Raw genomic sequence first — 15,583 nt, 5'->3', positions numbered from 1 at the left:
AACACTCATTTCTTTGTTTCCCTTTAGTTCTTTGAGTTTTTTGTTTCTCTAAGTGTAGGAAAGATGCTAAATTCTTGATTGCTAAGACTGGTTGACACTTTCTCTATGTTCGTTATTATTATTTACATCTATGTTGCACATACTCCGTCTATTGCCAGGAATTTGTTCTTATTTCCCTTTTGTCTTTCCAACTTTTATACTCCTATCCCCAAATTCTTATGTCCTATATATCATTAATTTTTAGCTATCTTACTTTTGTTTGTTTGTTTTGGTTTTTGTTTTTGGGCCACACCCGTGTGATACTCAGGGGTTACTCCTGGCTATGCGCTCAGAAATTGCCCCTGGCTTGGGGGGGGGGCCATATGGGACGCAGGGGGTCGAACCGCAGTCCTGATCTTTGGCTAGCGCTTACAAGGCAGACACCTTACCTCTAGCGCCACCTTTTGACCACTGATTACTTAGTATTTCGTATTCTTTGCTCACAGAATTCTTATCGTTTCTTTTAAATGTATGTTGGGCCTCTCCTTTATGTCTCCTTTAAGTTTCTCTATTGTCTTTAGCAAGAACTTATTATTAGTTAAAAATATAGTGTTGTGATGTCGTTATACATTTTCTTTCTCTTCTGGCAGTGTGTGTGAACACAGCAAAGAGAATCTTATGACCCCCTCCAACATAGGAGTAATATTTGGACCAACTCTGATGAGAGCTCAGGAAGATACTGTTGCTGCTATGATGAATATCAAGTTCCAGAATATTGTGGTAGAAATCCTAATCGAGCATTTCATTAAGGTGTGTATTTTATTGATCTTTATAACTGCTTTAATATTGTAACATTTTCTCCTAGGGCCACATAGACTGTGTCTTCCTCCCAGATTCAAGATGGTGATGGAAGGGAATTTCATTCTGGTAGAAAAGCATTTGATAATATTTTTGTTCCCATAAAATCCATTTATTCAGAACATGGTGCTTGAGCATGTAACTGATAAATCTCAGAAACATACAAAAATGTGAGAAGAAATTGAAATCAGTGGTGAAAATAGTTATTTATTGATCAGTCTTATACGATTACAATAGAAGACCTAAAATTTGCTCTAAAATTTCTGGTAGTGCCAGCCTAAAAACGTATTTCATTAAAAGTTTCTGCAATTGGAAAACCTGTTGGTACATCTACAGTTGAAACACAAGCTCTGCCACCTGTTAGCTATGATTAAGAAAGACACAAATTTGGTACTATTTTTCTACATATAACAACATAATGGCTCTTGCACAAGTAGTTATTTCTTCATTGCTGCACTCAGATGAATTAGTTATGATCTGGTTGTTAGATGAATTGTTAGGGATTCGAACGAAATTTGTGTTTTTTATAATCTGCCATCCCTACAGTGCTGATTCATTTCTGTTAACACTTATCTTCTATAGTAAATCAACTGAAAGCACAGAAATGAAGGACATATCCTTTTGCTTAAAGGCCACACATGATAGCAAATCACTATCATTTTGATTTACATGTATTATATCATACTTAAGTGATGTGATTATATTTAGCTATATGTCAAGTAAATGTAGTTTTACTTTTAATACAGAGTGAAGTTGAGAAAAGAACTATCATTCTCTGCTATACTAAGTTATAGCTAAAGAATTTCTCTAATAGTCTTATTTTTATTATTAGTCATTTAGTTTTTAGAATTATTAAATATTTTATTTAAAGCATTGTGATTTACAAAGTTATTCATAGTTGAATTTTAAGCATCAATATTTCAGCACCAATCCCACTACCAGTGTCAGTCTTCCTCTACCAATATTCCCAGAGTCCATCTCATATCCCCCCAGCCCCAGCCCATCATAGTAACACTCACTTTTACATTTGATTGTTAAATTTTGGGCCTAATGATTTCATTGTTAACTCCATGGTTTAGATATTTATTTATGGTCTTTCTTAGCACTACCTGAGACCCCTTGACCCCTGTCTTCTATTATTTAATATCTGTCTTTCTCCTCCTACACTCAATTTCTATGCATATCCTCATTATGCTCTTGGGCCATGAGTGTTCTATACAACACCCATTTAAACCATGACATTTCTTTATAAAGTTTTTCTAAATAACCCATATAATTAATATAATTCTGTATTTATCCTTTTGCTCCATTTATAATGATACCTTCAAGTTCTGTATATGTTGTAGCAAATTACTTGATTGCATCATTCCTTAGAGTAATGTAGTATTCAATTGAATATATGTACCACAACTTTAAGATCTGCTCATCTTTTTTTTGACCTCTAGGTTGATTCTAACTCCTAGATATTGAAATGAATGCTGCAATGAATAGTGGTGTGCATATGTCTTTTGTATGAGTAGGGAAGATGCCCAAATGTGGCATTGTTTGGTAATATGGCAACTTGATTCGAATTTTGCAGAGTTAAATTTTGCAGGGGTTAAACCAGGCAACATTCCCATCAGCAGTGGACAAAAGTTTCTTTTTCATAATCACCCAACTGTCACAGAATGTATTCATTATTTATGATAGGTGAAATTCTCACTGGTGTAAGATGAAATCTCACTGTCATCTTTATTTGGACTTCTATAATGACAAATAATGATGAGCATTTTTTGTGATTGTTGGCCACCTATCAGCCATCCTCAGAGAGTTGCATTCTTTATTAATATCTTTATTTAAACACCTTGATTACAAACATGATTGTAGTTGGGTTTCAGTCATGAAAAGAATATCCCCCTTCAGTTCCTTCCACATTTTGAAGCTTTTTTTAATTTTGGGGGTTAATTTTTTGGGAATATTTATGTAACCTAGATATCATCACTTTATCTGCTGTGTTGAGAGCAAACATTTTCTCCCACTCAGCTGTCTTTAAGTTTAAACCGGTTTCTTTTGCCATACAGAAAGTTTTTAGTTTGACATATTTCCATTTGTTCAGATTCGATTCTGTATCCTTTGCTATTGGCATCATATCTTTGAAGAATTCATTGAGGTCTATATCTTAGAATATTTTGCTTAAGTTTTTCTCATTGTACTTTCGGTTCAAGTATGTTATGAAGATATTTTATCTACATTGAGTTGACTTTTATATAAGATGTGATATATGGATCAAACTTTGAATTTTGACATGCACTTATCTAGCTGCCCTAACACCATTTGTTGAATAATCTGTCTTTGTTCTAGATGTTAACATGGTCAGTTATACAACAGGCAAATGTATTCAGGGGTTACTCCTGGCTCTGCAATCAGGAATCACTCCTGCAGGTCTCAGAGGACCATGTGGGTTTCCAGGGATAGAAACTAGATCTGCCACATGCAAGGCCAACACTATTCTATCACTCCGGCCCTTGTAAATTGATTTATTTTTATCAACTTTTCTCTCTGCTATTTTATTTTTTGAGAGAACCGCAAATAGAAAGACTAGGGATAATGTGTCCAAGGACCAGATACTCAATGTTGGCAGCTGTATCTGGGGCTAAATGAAATTTTATAGTCTGAGGATAGTGACACCAAGTTTCAGAGTGAATGAGCATTGACATTACATAGAGTTTTTCTGTTCTTAGTTTTTGTGTTAGTTGGACCACTGTTGCTTTCTTATATTGATACATTTTAAAAATCACCTTGAATTTGTCATTGTAGGTTCTCTATAGGTTTTTAATATTTATGCAGAGGTGAGAAAGTAATGGAAAATCTGAAAGTATCTTTGGTACCTGACTGCCTTAATTTTGATAGATAGTCCCAGCTATCTATCGTTGCAAGTTGAAGTCTTCAAATAACCAAGTCTACTTCTCCAAGGTCTTTCCTTCATTTTAACAATGGGGCAAATAATTAGCCAATTTTGCTTGGTTGGTTTGAAAGTATTATGAGATAAATATAAAGTGATAAAATATTAGGTTGATAGGAGATTATCTTTATTTTAGAGCTCTATATTTGCATAATTGCTTAACCTTGGAATTTGTTGAATCATTGTGATCAAATTGATATTTCTCAGAAAACCTCATATAATTGCCAATATAGAGTTATTGAATATTACAGAATTCTGTCACTGCCCCAGTATTTTAAATTGGTCTAAAGGGAAAATTCTTTGAAACCTACCATTTCATACTTCATAAAAAACACATAATCCATGCTATATAGATAGAAGTATCTTTATCAGGCTATGACTGTATTCTCTGTCTCCTTTATTACTTTCTTCTCATGGAAAAAGTCTAAAGGAATAGACAACATGAAGAGCATAATTGTTAGATTATTAAATATAATCAATGGAAAATAAAACTCTTGTAGGTTATACCATTTTAATAGAACAGGTCGTTGACTGGAGATTAGACTGCTTGGGTTTTACTCTCATTTCTGCCCAATAATACTAGTTTTAGACTCAAGAAAGTGAGATTCCCCTTTTAGGCATAATTTTCCACATATGTCTAATTATGGATAAGAACAGATAAGATTACAGACCAGAGAGATACTATAGTAGTCAACACTGACCTTTCATGTAGACCAACTATGTTTGATTCCTGTCATCCTACATGGTCTCCTGTGTCTGCCAGGAGTGATCCTTAAGTATACCTAGTACTAATTCCTGAGTACAAGTAGGTGTGGCCAAAATAAATAAAATAAAAAATAGAGTGGGGCCCGACTGTGAAAAACTGTGAGTGCTGCCTCTGTGTGTCTGTCTGTCTACTGTCCTCTTCTGTGAACCTCTTGGGAGTGGGCCGAAAAGAGGCTCCAGAAAACTCGCTCTCCCAGAAGCCAACTCCAGGGCTGGACTCCATAACATTAAAACCGGCTAGGCTTTGCAGAAGCCGGGTCCCCAGTTTGTGACGCCAGGCTGGGAAAATCCATGAAACTACGCCTGCCCAGTGGGGCCCAACTGTGAAAAACTGTGAGTGCTGCCTCTGTGTGTCTGTCTGTCTACTGTCCTCTTGCGTGAACCTCTTGGGAGTGGGCAAAAAGAGGCTTCAGTAAACTTACTCTCCCAGAAGCCAACTCCATGGTGGGACTCCATAACATTAAAACAAGCTAGGCTTTGCAGAAGCCGGGTCCCCTGTTTGTGACGCCAGGCTGTGAAAATCCACGAAACTATGCCTGCCCAGTGCAGCCCAACTGTGAAAAACTGTGAGTGCTGCCTCTGTGTGTCTGTCTGTCTACTGTCCTCTTGCGTGAACCTCTTGGGAATGGGCCGAAAAGAGGCTCCAGCAGAGCACTTTGGCTCCGCTTCACTACGCGCCATGCGCTCTTTCTAAGAAAAGAACACCATCACAACAAGGAGAAAAAATCACACTAAGAAGTGTGCTGGATCACAGTAGCAAGCATTTCTCCCTGGACTGTCTTCTCTGCTGCGTGCTCAGGCCTAAGATTTGATCCTGTGTGAGGCTTCATCCACGGAGGACTCCCCTCCTTTAGAGGCAAGACAGCCCATCCAGAAAGGGCGGAGCCAGAGGAGTGTGCCGCCTGCATAATATAGCCAATGAATACCACCACAACACGTATAAAAAACCCACAATACAAGTATGACAATGGGGAAACAACGCAGGCCAGCATCAGACATAGAGAATGAAGATGACAATTCTGAGGACCAGATAATGACCAAACAACTAATCAACCTCTCAGATAAGGACTTTAGACTAGCAATGTGGAAGATGCTCAAAGTCCCAGATGGATTCACTATTGAATTCTTTCAAACTTTCCAAGAGGAACTACTACCAATCTTGGCAAGACTCTTTCATGAAATTGAACAAACGGAAACACTTCCAAATAGCTTTTATGCAGCCAAAATCACCCTGATACCTAAACCAGACAGAAATGCTACGAAAAAAGAAAATTACAGACCAATATCACTGATGAATACATATGCAAAGATCCTCAACAAAATCCTGGCAAATAGGATTCAATGCCTCATTAAGAAGAGTATCCACTATGATCAAGTAGGTTTCATGACAGGAATGCAAGGATGGTTTAACATCCGTAAATCTATCAACATAATACACAACATCAATAACAAGAAAAATAAAAACCACATGATCATATCAATAGATGCAGAGAAAGCATTTGATAAGGTCCAACACCCATTCTTGATCAAAACTCTCAGCAAGATGGGAATGGAGGGAACCTTTCTCAATATAGTGAAGGCCATCTACCACAAGCCAGTAGCAAATATTATCCTCAATGGAGAAAAACTAAAAGCCTTCCCTCTAAATTCTGGCACAAGACAAGGCTGTCCTCTCTCACCACTCCTATTCAACATAGCACTGGAAGTACTTGCTATAGCGATTAGGCAAGAAAAAGATATCAAGGGAATCCAGATAGGAAAGGAAGAAGTCAAGCTCTCACTGTTTGCAGATGACATGATAATCTACTTAGAAAACCCTAAAGACTCTACCAAAAAGCTTCTAGCAACAATAGACTCATATAGCAAGGTGGCAGGCTACAAAATTAACACACAAAAATCAATGGCCTTTCTATACACCAATAGTAATAAGGAAGAAATGGACATTAAGAAAACAACCCCATTCACATAGTGCCACACAAACTCAAATATCTTGGAATCAACTTGACTAAAAATGTGAAGTGCCTATACAAAGAAAACTATAAAACTCTGCTCCAAGAAATAAGAGAGGACACGTGGAAATGGAAACGCATACCCTGCTCATGGATTGGAAGGATTAATATAATCAAAATGGCAATACTCCCCAAGGCATTATACAGATTTAATGCTATCCCTCTAAAGATACCCATGACATTCTTCAAAGAAGTGAATCAGGCACTCTTGAAATTCATTTGGAAATATAAACACCCTAGAATAGCTAAAGCAATCATTGGGAAAAAGAATATGGGAGGAATTACTTTCCCCAACTTTAAACTGTACTTCAAAGCTATAGTTATCAAAACAACATGGTATTGGAATAAGGACAGGCCCTCAGATCAGTGGAATAGGCTTGAATACTCAGAAAATGTTTCCCAGACATACAACCACTAATTTTTGATAAAGGAGCAGGAAATCCTAAATGGAGCAGGGAAAGCCTCTTTAACAAGTGGTGTTGGCACAACTGGCTAGCCACTTGCAAAAAATTGAACTTAGACCCCCAGCTAACATCATGTGTGAAGGTAAAATCCAAATGAATTAAAGCCCTTGATATCAGACCCAAAACCATAAGTTATATAAAACAACACATAGGCAAAACACTCCAGGACATTGAGACTCAGGCATCTTCAAGGAGGAAACTGCACTCTCCAAGCAAGTGAAAGCAGAGGTTAACAGATGGGAATATATTAAGCTGAGAAGCTTCTGCACCTCAAAGGAAATAGTGCCCAGGATACAAGAGCCACCCACTGAGTGGGAGAAACTATTCACCCAATACCCATCAGATAAGGGGCTAATCTCCAAAATATACAGGGCACTGACAGAACTTTACAAGAAAAAAATACATCTAATCCCATCAAAAATGGGGAGAAGTAATGAACAGACACTTTGACAAAGAAGAAATACAAATGGCCAAAAGACACATGAAGAAATGCTCCACATCACTAATCATCAGGGAGATGCAAGTCAAAACAACGATGAGATACCACCTCAAACCACAGAGAATGGCACACATCACAAAGAATGTGAATAAACTGTGTTGGCAGGGATGTGGAGAGAAAGGAACTCTTATCCACTGCTAGTGGGAATGCCATCTAGTTCACCCTTTATGGAAAGCGATGTCTAGATTCCTCCAAAAACTGGAAATCGAGCTCCCATATGACCCAGCTATACCACTCCTAGGAATATACCCTAGGAACAAAAAAATACAATACAAAAACCCCTTCCTTACACCTATATTCATTGCAGCACTATTTACCATAGCAAGACCCTGGAAACAACCCAGATGCCCTTCAAAAGACGAATAGCTAAAGAATCTTTGGTACATATACACAATGGAATATTATGCAGCTGTCAGGAGAGACGAAGTCATGAAATTTTCCTATACATGGCTATACACGGAATCTATTATGCTGAGTGAAATAAGTCAGAGAGAGAGAGAAAAACGCAGAATGGTCTCACTCATCTATGAGTTTTAAGAAAAATGAAAGACATTCTTGCAATAGTAATTTTCAGACACAAAAGAGAAAAGAGCTGGAAGTTCCAGCTCACCTCAGGAAGCTTACAACAAAGAGTGATGAGTTTAGTTAGAGAAATAACTACATTTTGAATTGTCCTAATATTGAGAATGTATGAATAAAATGGAGAGCCTGTTTAGAGTACAGGCAGGGGTCGGGTGGGGAGGAGGTAGATTTGGGACATTGCTGATAGGAATGTTGCACTGGTGATGGGTGGTGTTCTTTACATGACTGAAACCAAAACACAATCATGTATGTAATCAAGGTGTTTAACTAAAAAAAAGTGAAAAAAATAAAAAATAGATAAAAATCCAATAATTTGCACCTAGAGTGTCTTAGAGAGAAGAGTATCTTAGAAAAAATTGGTGACTTATTTGGTATTTAAAGTGCTCTATGTCTTCAGATGGCAAAAGGCACATGATAAACTGTTCCACATCACTAATCATCAGGGAAATGCCAATAAATGGCTAAACAAACTATGGTACACAATGGAATATTATTCAGCCATCAGGAGAGATGAAGTCATGAAATATTCCTATATGTGGATGTACATGGAATCTATGATGTTGAGTAAAATAAATCAGAGGGAGAGAGATAGACACAGAATAGTCTCACTTATCTATGGTTTTAAGAAAAATTAAAGACATTACTGTAATAAGGCCCAGAGTTAAGGACTGAAAAGGTCGGAAGAAATGGCTCACAATTTGAAGCCACCACAAAGAGTAATGAACACTGTTAGAGAAATAACTACACTAACAACTACTGGACAATGTTAAAGAATGAGAGAAGTGGAATGCCTTTCATGAATACAAGAAGGGGTGGGGGAGGGGTAATTAGTGGTGAGAATGTTGCACAGGTGAAGAGGTGTATTCGTTTTATGACTGAAACCCAACTACAAACATGCTGTAATCATGGTGCTTAAATATTTATAAAAAAAAATAACTACGCTAACAACTATCATGCCAATGGTAGGGAATGAGAGAAATAGAATACCTGTCTTGAAGACAGGCAAGGGGTGGGGGAGGTGATGGATGGCATTGGTGATAGAAAGGTTGCACTTGTGAAGGGAAGTGTCTTTTTTATAACTAAAGCCCAACTACAAACAGGTTTGTAATCGTGATGCTTAAAGATATTATTTTAAAAAAAACAATGAAATTCCATATCATACCAAAGAGACTGGCATATATCACAGTCAACAACCAGTGCTGGAATGGATGTGGGGAGAAACGGACTCTCACTTACTGTTATTGGGAATTTAGACTGATAGTGGGATACAAAAATTGAAAGGAAGTATGGTAATAATATCTAGAGATGATGGAAATTAAAGCTCGGAGGAACAATCCATGGCAAGAAGTTTCAACAAATAGTCTGGATTGCAGTTAGGGTAGAGAAGGGTAAACTACAAAAATGGTAGTTGGAACTGATCGTTCTGGGAAAAAAGATGGGTTGCTGTAAGGGGAATAAAGTTACATGTTACCCCTTTATTAACAATAGTGCAAACCATAGTGTCAAAATGGGAGGAGGAAAAGAGAGAATTAAATTTCTTCCCAGAAGCAGGTAGGGGAAGGGTGGGAGGAATATTTGGGACAACCAGTGATGAGAAGTCTGCACTGGTGAAGCACGATAGATTGAATCTCAAAAGTGAATAATTTTGTGACCATAATGGTTAAATAAAAATAAAGTGATCTCTGTCTAATACTAAGAGTTTATTTTTTACTCATCGTTTGTTTTTATAAAATGCAAGGATTTTTCTGCTATTATAATGAGATCTCAGAAAGTACTACACAGATTCAGCCAACGTCTAAATGGAAACATTGGAAATCTGTATTTCATCAGGATCAAGTCTAATAATTTTGCTTTATAGAAAGGCAAGATTTTTTTTGTACTCTCTGATGTAGGAATTCATGGAATAACATCTGGGTAAAATCTAGATAGTTGCTTAGTTATGGCAAAGTTTGAGTTAGTCTAGATTTCATAGTTTTTAAAAATTGAAAATGATTTTGTTAGGTTAAATTCCCTCTTTCACATTTAATATATGGAAGAGTAAAAAAAATAGCTTAGCATCAAATGAAATTTAGCCAAATAATAAATCCCCTTCCAGGAAAATTCAGTAACTCCTTTTACTTTTCCTTCAAATCTAACAAAAGCTATTATAAATTTAGTTCTTAGGAGCCTTAAAAATCATTAACAAAAATTGACTGCTAAATACAGTTTGGGGCAATGGTAAAGCCTATCAAAGAGAAATTATATTGAGTTCTCTTAGACCAGGCCTTTATGTGCTCAGAGAACAAATATATTCTGATTATTCCTTGACTCCTCTCTAGCTGCCCTGTGAATTTTTTTCTACAATTCTCTAACTTTTCTAAAATTCTAAAACACTATAAAACTTTCTCTGCTTTTAACCATACAAAGTAAACAAAATCAGATTGTGTTCTTTCTGGAGTTTGAAATTGTGGGAATTCATTTGCATGATAATGCAAGGGACTGTTTTCTAAAGTTATTTTTAAAGATGCTATGTTAAACAGAACTGTTCTTTAATGTTAAAATTCTTTGTCTATTTTGTAGAGGAAACAGTGCTAACTTTGAAGTCAGATACATCTGAGTTCATAGTATAACTGGGCAACTAAGATCAGGTGACTATGGATAATGCATACTATATATCCAATTCTTTGGCCTCAGATTTCATCTCTACACTTCTTCCTAGCTAATCAACATACATATTAGCATCTTACTTACTTAATTTAGGTATAAAAAAATCCAGTAGGCAGAGTTGATGGTGGGAAGGACTGAAAGGTGTTTCTTCGCTTATTTTTTTTGTTGTTGTTGTTGTAACATGGCAAAGTTATTTACAAAGTTGTTGAGAATGGAATTTCACACAGAAAATTTTCCAACTTAAATTCCATTAACAGTATTAGGCTACCCCCCCAAAATGACCCAAGAATTCTTCCTGTGCCTTAATCTGTCTCCCTGGTAGATGCATTGAAAGTTTAATTATTTTGGGGCCGGGAAGGTGGCACTAGAGGTAAGGTGTTTGCCTTGCAAGGGCTAGAGTAGGAAGGACAGAGGTTCGATCCCCGGCGTTCCATAGCCAGGGGCATTTTCTGAGCTCATAGCCAGGAGTAACCCCTGAGCGTCAAAAACCAAAAAATAAATAAATAAAAAAATAAAAAGTTTAATTATTTTAATCCAAAGCTTACAGAAGTCATGGTTCTGTAATTGAAAGTTTAATTATTTTAATCCAATGCTTACAGAAGTCATGGTTCTAATTATTTACATGCATACAAATTACTTTCCTCATATGAGTTCAGGGCACTTAATTCTTGCACCACGGCAATATGCAGACCATATCTTCTTGCCTCCTCCTTCTATTTATCTACCTACCCTGTCAAATTTAGGCTTTTTTTAAAGTTCCTTATGCTTTTAATATTCTATGCTTTAACCCCATGAAAACTAAAATATAAAGGGTTTTATTTTGTTTACTATGGTATGTTTCCTCATTCTTTTTCAAAATTTAGAAAAAGAACAATCTATAAGATTATACATGAGATTTATAAATGAGTTATATAAAATGAAATATGCATGTCACAGTATTATAGGAGTTGAAGAAAAAAGGCAATGCTGATACAATTGGAACTTGTTAAAAGTTTGTTTTACTAGTCAGTTTTCCAAATCAGTACTTTGTAACACCGTATATTTCTCCTACAAGGTCATCAATTCATCTTTATTATGATTGTATAATAAATAAAAAAGTATTTTTCCTGTACCATATCTGTAAAGAATGCACCTAAAATATATATGACTCCCATCCCATTATAATCTGTTTGTTTATTTTATCTTCAAATCATATTACTTTGTCAGAATATGCAAACAATAAAACTTTTGCAATTTTCTGACGTTTATTGATTATTTTTCCTGAGCTTTATTTATAAAAATATTCATGAGAAAATGTTTGCATATATTGAGATAACAATTTGTTATAGAGAAAAAATGTAAGGATTAAAGATTGTAGGATCTTTAGAATTCAATTCATACCATTTCATAGTCTTCTGTTAGTTTTTGGGCCTTATCTGAAAGAGCTTGGGGTCATGGCTTAACACTTACGAATGTCTCTTGGAAAAACTGGGGACCATATAGGCTACTGGAGAAATAATTTGAGTCAGCTGAATGCAGGGCAAACACATCATCCACTGTACTATCTCCCTAGTCCCCACATCTGCCCATAGTCTTATCTCGAGACAGACCAGAAATTTCTGCCTAAATAAAGATATTAATTAATTAAAAAATAAAAAAATAGGGGCTAAAGCTGTGGCATAAGTGGTAAGATGTTTGTCTTGCACGCACTAACCTAGGACAGACCACGGTTTGATCCCCCGGTGTCCCATATGGCCCCCTAAGCCAGGAGCTATTTCTGGGTGCATAGCCAGGAGTAACCCCTGAGTGTCATCAGGTGTCGCCCAAAAAGCAAAACAATAAAATAAATAAAATCAAAACTGAAATTTCAATCAAATTTTACATTTGATTAATATAAACTATATTTTCATATGTCAGTAGAGCTAAATAATTATGCTCTACAAATAGTATTTATCTGTTGAACCACAGCCTAACAAGAAACACAACCAAAATTCCATCTTTTATACTATTCTGCTTATGTAACTTGTCTATTATCTTCTATCTGATGATAATATATTTGGCTTAGCTACAAAAAAAAAAAAACAAAGATGCTATAGAATTGGGTGTTTTTTGGGTAATCTTCCTTTTTCTCTGTATTGTAGAAGTGATTTACTGCTTTATTTTTTTTGTTTGTTTTTGGGCTACACTCGGTGATACTCAGTAGTTACTCCTGGCTACGCACTCAGAAATCGCTCCTGGCTTGGGGGACCATATGGGACGCTGGGTTATTGAACCATTATCTGTCCTAGTTTAGTGCATGCAAGGCAAGCACCCTAAAGCTTGTGCCACCACTCTGGCCCCAATTCTGAGGGAATCTAGTGGAGGTTAATACATGACAAGGATAACTGTGCTTGCTCATATTTGGAGATAGCATTATTTCTGGTGATAAATGAAAGGGTTATTAGATATAAAGAGAATTTTCTCAAGAATTTTGTTGATAATTATGTTTCCTTTGGATGTCAATGAAATTATTTTAGATAGTCAACAGTTAATTCTTGTATAAAACTTTTTTAGTGGAGATCTCTCCTCTTGGTGCTAAGGAGAATATACCGTGACTTATTTCTTATTAAATAAAATCCAGCAACATAAGAATTTTTGAATTGCTGAAACGAGGTAAACATGGTCTCTCTCTCTCTCTCTCTCTCTCTATATATATATATATATATATATACATATGTATGTATATGCATATATATATACTTTCTAATTATTTTATTAAAGCAATGTGGCTACAATTTTTTCATGATTTTTGTTTCAGTCATAGAATATACACCACCCTTCATAGTTCACAGTTTCTGCCACCAAAGTTCCATATTTCCCACCCATCCACCCACACCTGCTGAGCTCTGGGGTGGCATTTTACATCTCTCTATCACTTTTTCTCTCTCATCTTTTAGACATTTTAGTTTGCATTATTGTTAATGGAAGGACATCTTGCATATAACATTATTCTCTTTCAGGACTCAGTTCTTATCCAAAATAATCAGTTCCAACTTGTAAGTTTCATGTGAACTCATCTCTACCCTAACTGCATTCAATGCTCTTTGTGAAAAGCTTCCTAATCAGGACTAGGCTTCCCGCCCTCATCTCTATTGTCTCTGGATATTACCATTTTATTTTTATCTTTTCTACACTCCACCAATGGATGACATTATTGTATGTCGATCCCATTTCACCTACTCATTTCATACAGCATAATACTTTTATATACATTTATGTGTAAGCAAATTACAATACTTTATTTTTCCTAACAGCCGCATAGTATTTCATTGTGTAGATTTACCACAGTTTCCTTAGCCATCTGTTCTCAGGTGCTGGGTTTGTTTCCAGATTCTGGCTCTTGTAAATAGTGTTGTGATGAACATAAATACAGAAGGGTTTTCTACATAGTTTTTTTTTAATTTAATAGAATATATCACTAGGAGTGATAGTTCTAGATCTTATGGAAGCTCAATTTCTAGCTTTTCAAGGAATATTTATATCCTTAAAGGCTGGACCAACAATATTCCCACCAGCAGAGAGTAAGAGTCCCTTTATCTCCACATCCTTGCTGACAATAATTGTTCTTGTTCTTTCTGATGTGTGTCTGTGGTGTGAGATGATACCTCATTGTTGTTTTGATTTGCATCTCCCTGATCACTAGTGATGTGGAGCAATTTTTATATGCCTTTTGGTCATCTGTATTTTTTCTATGAGAGAATGCTTTTCATATCCTCTCCCCGTTTTAGATGGGATTAAATTTTTATCTTGATAAGTGCTACCAGTGCTTTGTACATCTTAGATATTAATCCATTATCAGATAGATATTGAGTCAGTAGCTTTATTCCGTGGTAGTCTTTGTATCTTAGTCACTATATCTTTTGGTTTGCAGAAGCTTCTTAAAATAATATAGTTGCATTTGTATATTTATGCTTTCACTTACTTGGCAAGTGGTGTTTTATCCTAGAAGATGCCTTTAGCATCAATTCCATGTAGAGTTCATTCTAATTTTTCCTCTATGTACTTATAGTTCAGGTCGATATCAAGGTCTTTAATCTATTTTGTCTTGATCCTTGTGCATGATGTTAAAGAGATAACTTAGTTCATTTAATTTGCATGTAGGGGCTGGAGAGGTAAGGCGTTTGCCTTTTATGCAGAAGGTCATTGGTTCAAATCTGGGCATCCCATTTGGTCCCCAGAGCCTGCCAGGAGCGATTTCTGAGCATGGAGCCAGGAGTAACCCCTGAGCACTGCCAGGTGTGACCCAAACACCAAAAAACATTTGCATGTAGTTTAACCTTTTTCCCAATACTATCAATTGAAGAATCTTTCATTGATCCACTTTGCATTTATTACCCCTTTATCAAAGATTAATTGATCTCAGAATTTTCAAGTGCTGTCCATTAATCTGAGCATCTATCTTTACTCCAAAATCAGGTATTTTTAATGACTACTAATTTATAGTACATTTTAAAACTGGGGAAAGGTATTCTTTATTCCTCCAGCCCAGGGTTTGCTTTAGGTATTCCAGACATTTATTTTTCCAGATGAATTTTAAGAGTGTTTAAGGACTTTTTGCATCTTGTGTTCATTTATTTTAAGGCTGTTTTTCAACCTCTTTTCTGTCTGGTGGTATTATGCAGCTCATCTTATTCTGTCCTCAGTAGCTTTTACTCTACTCATGACCCCTTCCCGTAAGTTTTTCTATTCATGTACCTTGTTATTCAGTATTGTTTTTTTCCATTTGAACCTTTCTCATTTCTAATGTCATATCCTTTTGAATATTATTGGCTGTTCATTCTATTCATTCAGTTGCTTCTTTGATTTCTTTTTGCAGCCTCAA

The 15,583-nt window shown here is 36.0% G+C and overlaps 1 protein-coding gene across 1 annotated transcript in view; it reads left to right on the top strand.

Annotated features, from left to right (window-relative positions):
- The window catches only part of OPHN1 (oligophrenin 1), a 354,031-nt gene that overhangs the window by 218,427 nt on the left and 120,021 nt on the right, over positions 1 to 15,583 (top strand). The window contains exon 19 of the mRNA XM_049767407.1: positions 630 to 789. Within this exon, the coding sequence (XP_049623364.1) occupies positions 630 to 789 (160 nt within the window). The remainder of the gene's footprint in view (positions 1 to 629; positions 790 to 15,583) is intronic.

This window comes from Suncus etruscus, chromosome X (assembly GCF_024139225.1).
Source record: "Suncus etruscus isolate mSunEtr1 chromosome X, mSunEtr1.pri.cur, whole genome shotgun sequence".
Classification (NCBI taxonomy): domain Eukaryota; kingdom Metazoa; phylum Chordata; class Mammalia; order Eulipotyphla; family Soricidae; genus Suncus; species Suncus etruscus.
The sequence above is the reverse complement of the archived record's forward strand: the minus strand, read 5'-3'. Positions and strand labels throughout refer to the sequence as shown.